The sequence below is a fragment of the Spermophilus citellus genome (genome assembly GCF_964194105.1).
Source record: "Spermophilus citellus genome assembly, chromosome: 2".
Lineage (NCBI taxonomy): Eukaryota > Metazoa > Chordata > Mammalia > Rodentia > Sciuridae > Spermophilus > Spermophilus citellus.
In genome coordinates this window covers 196417819-196421101 of record NC_138183.1, presented here as the reverse complement: position 1 = coordinate 196421101, position 3283 = coordinate 196417819, and the positions used below count along the sequence as shown (strand labels likewise).

At 41.9% G+C, this 3283-nt stretch overlaps 1 protein-coding gene across 1 annotated transcript; it reads right to left on the bottom strand.

Moving 5' to 3' along the window:
• Positions 1-361: 361 nt before the first annotated feature.
• LOC308641713 (olfactory receptor 52I2-like) lies at positions 362-1336 on the bottom strand (the record flags this gene model as incomplete). Its single annotated transcript, XM_081280324.1, has 1 exon — positions 362-1336. One exon carries the CDS (start codon positions 1334-1336, stop codon positions 362-364), a length of 975 nt encoding a protein of 324 aa, XP_081136450.1.
• Between the last annotated feature and the right edge of the window lie 1947 nt (positions 1337-3283).

Below are 3283 nucleotides of genomic sequence, written 5' to 3'. Positions count from 1 at the left end.
ATTAGTACTGGAAAGCAGTATGGAGGTTCCTCATAAAACTAGGAATGGAACCACCATATAACCCAGTTATCCCCCTCCTGGGTATTTATCCAAAAGAACTGACATAAGCATAATACAGTGATACAGGCATATCAATGTTTACAGCAGCACAATTCATTGATATTATTTTTTTAAAAAACATCAGAAATTTATTAGTTGCTCAAAACATTACATTGATTTTCTTAATAGAGATTAAATCTATGCAAGGATGCTCCTTACAGCTTCATCTTACAATTCTTGAGGTGCTAAGCAAACAATTCACCTCCATAGATTACTAAAGCATCTTTGAAGATGAATTGCTCAAGGTGTGAACAGTTGTGTGTCATTCACCTTGACTGGGATGGTGAAAGAGGAAGAACAACAACAAACTCATTATTCTCTTCCGTAGTTGTTTTGTTCTCAGGCCATAGATAATGGGGTTCAAGGTGGGTGGAATGACCAAATACAAGTCAGCTAACATCACCTGAGTGTGCAGAGGGACTGAGTCCTGTCCTAGCCAGGCTACATAAATGGATGCCATCCCAGGTAGGTAGAACAAAGCCATGACCCCCACATGGGAGCCACACGTGTTTAATGCCTTCCACTGAGCATTCTTTGAGGAGAGACCAAACACTGCCCTGAGAACTAAGATATAGGAGGCAGCAATGAAGACCACATCAGAGCCAACAATAATGGAGGTACAAATCAAACTGTAGAGACAGCTGGGCATGGGGTCAGCACATGCTAACTTGGCCACAGCCATGTGCTCACAATAGGAATGGGGAACCACATGGGAGCCACAAAAAGGTAGATGACTAATCATCCAACTCAATGGGGTCATGGATATAATAGCTCTGACGGTGATGGCCACACTCATCCCCAGCATCACTCTGGGTGTGAGAATGCTCTTGTAGTGTAGGGGCTTGCAGATGGCTACACAGCGGTCAAAAGCCATGGCCAGCAGCAGCCCTGTCTCCACAGCTGTGGCTGCATGGACAAAGTACATCTGAGTGAAACAGGCCTGGAAGCTGATGGAGCTGTGTCCTGAGGAGAAGATGCTCACCATCTTGGGGACCACAGAGGAGGCCATGACGATGTCCACAGCAGCCAGAATACACAGGAAGCAAAACATGGGCTCTTGTAGAGTGGAATCCATGCAAATTACCACCATGATGATGCCGTTTCCTACCAGGGCTGTGGTGTACATGGCACTCAGTGAGACAGCCAGCCAAAGGTGTGAAGACTGCAAGCCTGGAATGCCCACAAGGAGGAAGGTGGCAGGGGTTTCCACTGTGTGGTTGTAGGGTGGCCCCAGCATCACAGGTGAGAATGGTTTTCTATTCATCTAAAAAGTAGTATAAGAAAGGATATAGTCATAACATATTTATTTCACTCTGTGGTATTGGTGAAGTATAATATAGAACAAACCTGCATACATCATAGTCAACAAAACATAAGCTATTTCATCTAAGATAAATTTATTGCATAATTGCTATTTTAAGATACATGTCTAGGTCTTTTCAGTCGTGATTCCAGGAGTTGAATTAAGTAAATACCATGATAATCAGGTGAATAATTATGGATGCTTACCAAAAAAAAGTGTTACTGCTTTACTTGGACAGTTTTTAATTAATTAATTTATTTTAATTAGGTATATATAACAGCAGAATACATTTTGATTCATTGTACACCTTGGACAGTTTTGATAAGGAAAAAAGAAGCTACCCATCTGCACATCCAGAATCTGAGCTCCAACACTTGGTAATTTCAGTTCATTGCTGCTTTTGTTTATATCTCCTCATTCGAGTGTTGCCATGTAATTTGGATGACCTGGTAGGATAAACTAAAAGGTTCATCATGAAGTCATTCTCTGTTCATCTACAGGCTAACTCTCGAGCGTAGGTTTTTTGTTTGCTTGCTTGATTACTTTAAAAAAAATTGTCAGTTCTGTGAAAATGTGTCTTACATTTACTTATATCCCATCTCTAATAACAAATTCTTGGTAAGAGTAGTTGACACCTTTGCTGCCATAGTTTTTACAAGATGAAATTAAAGATAAAATGGAAGTGGGCAATATGAGCATCTTTGATTCAAACTGAAGTGATGCTTCAACTGTTTTCCAGTTACTCTCAGATCATTCCACTCCCCAGAGAAATGGGTAAGTAGCTCAGTCCCAGAAGTAGACTTAATATCTCAAGTGTGGATCAGGACATCTTATGTCTCTTTGATCTATTATGGCAAACACTCATTGCCCTAATACTGCTCTAATACTCTCAAGGCCTCAGCTCAGTAAGCCAGCACGCCAATTGTGTTGACATTACAGCAGTCAGATCTAATCCAAGAACTGTTTCCTCGGTTTCCAGGCAAGCTTCAATGATGGAGGCTTATTTGCTAAGACTGGGGACTAGCCTGAATAAAGTACCTGGACCTCCCTGCAGTAAAGGGTTTCCAGGTTGAGAAGTTGCCACATCCTTACCCTTGAATATTGACTGTCTCCACTCTCAATTTAGACATTTTCCCTGTGAGCCAGGCACTAGAGAAACATTCACCTGACTCAGCATCCCAACCATGTGGCGTACACTTGCCCCTTCCATTTGCTTCTGGGGCTGATCAGTGATGACTTATACCCAGATGCCCTCAGGAGCCTTGTGGGGAGTCCTCAGGAGTTCTCAAAAAAGCCCAATGTCTGAGACCTGAATTCAAACTATGGTCCTCACTTAAACAAATAACAACACAAAAACCCTTAAGAATAAATAAATGCTATATGATACGACAGACTAAATGAAATAATGATCTCTTCAGAGCAGGTCATGAGAAACTTGCTGTGTATCACCACATGATGAGATGCTTTCAGTGATAGATCAGAAGACAGGGGAAGCTTTGCAAGAAGAATACTGGTGACAAATAGAAAAAAATATATATCTGGATGTCCTTAAGACTGCTATGTGAATGATGAATGCCACAAATTTAGAGCTGAGCCTCACTGCCTGAACAGCTGGAGAAGAGCAGAGGTTTCAGAATGCCTATTCTCCATCCACCTCTGATCCAGGACATCCCCTCCTGGATGCTCTGTATAAACACACCTTTCTTCTGAGGGCAGCCACAGTTTACGCCCCACCCCATCCTTCCTCTCTCCAGCCCTACCCAGTGGACATTCCTTTTATGATGTTTGGAGTGTTTTTTTTTTCCTCTTTGTACTTTTGATCTTCATCAGCACTGCTAGAGGTTCACCCATGTCTTAATTCTCCTTAAAGAACAGGGCATT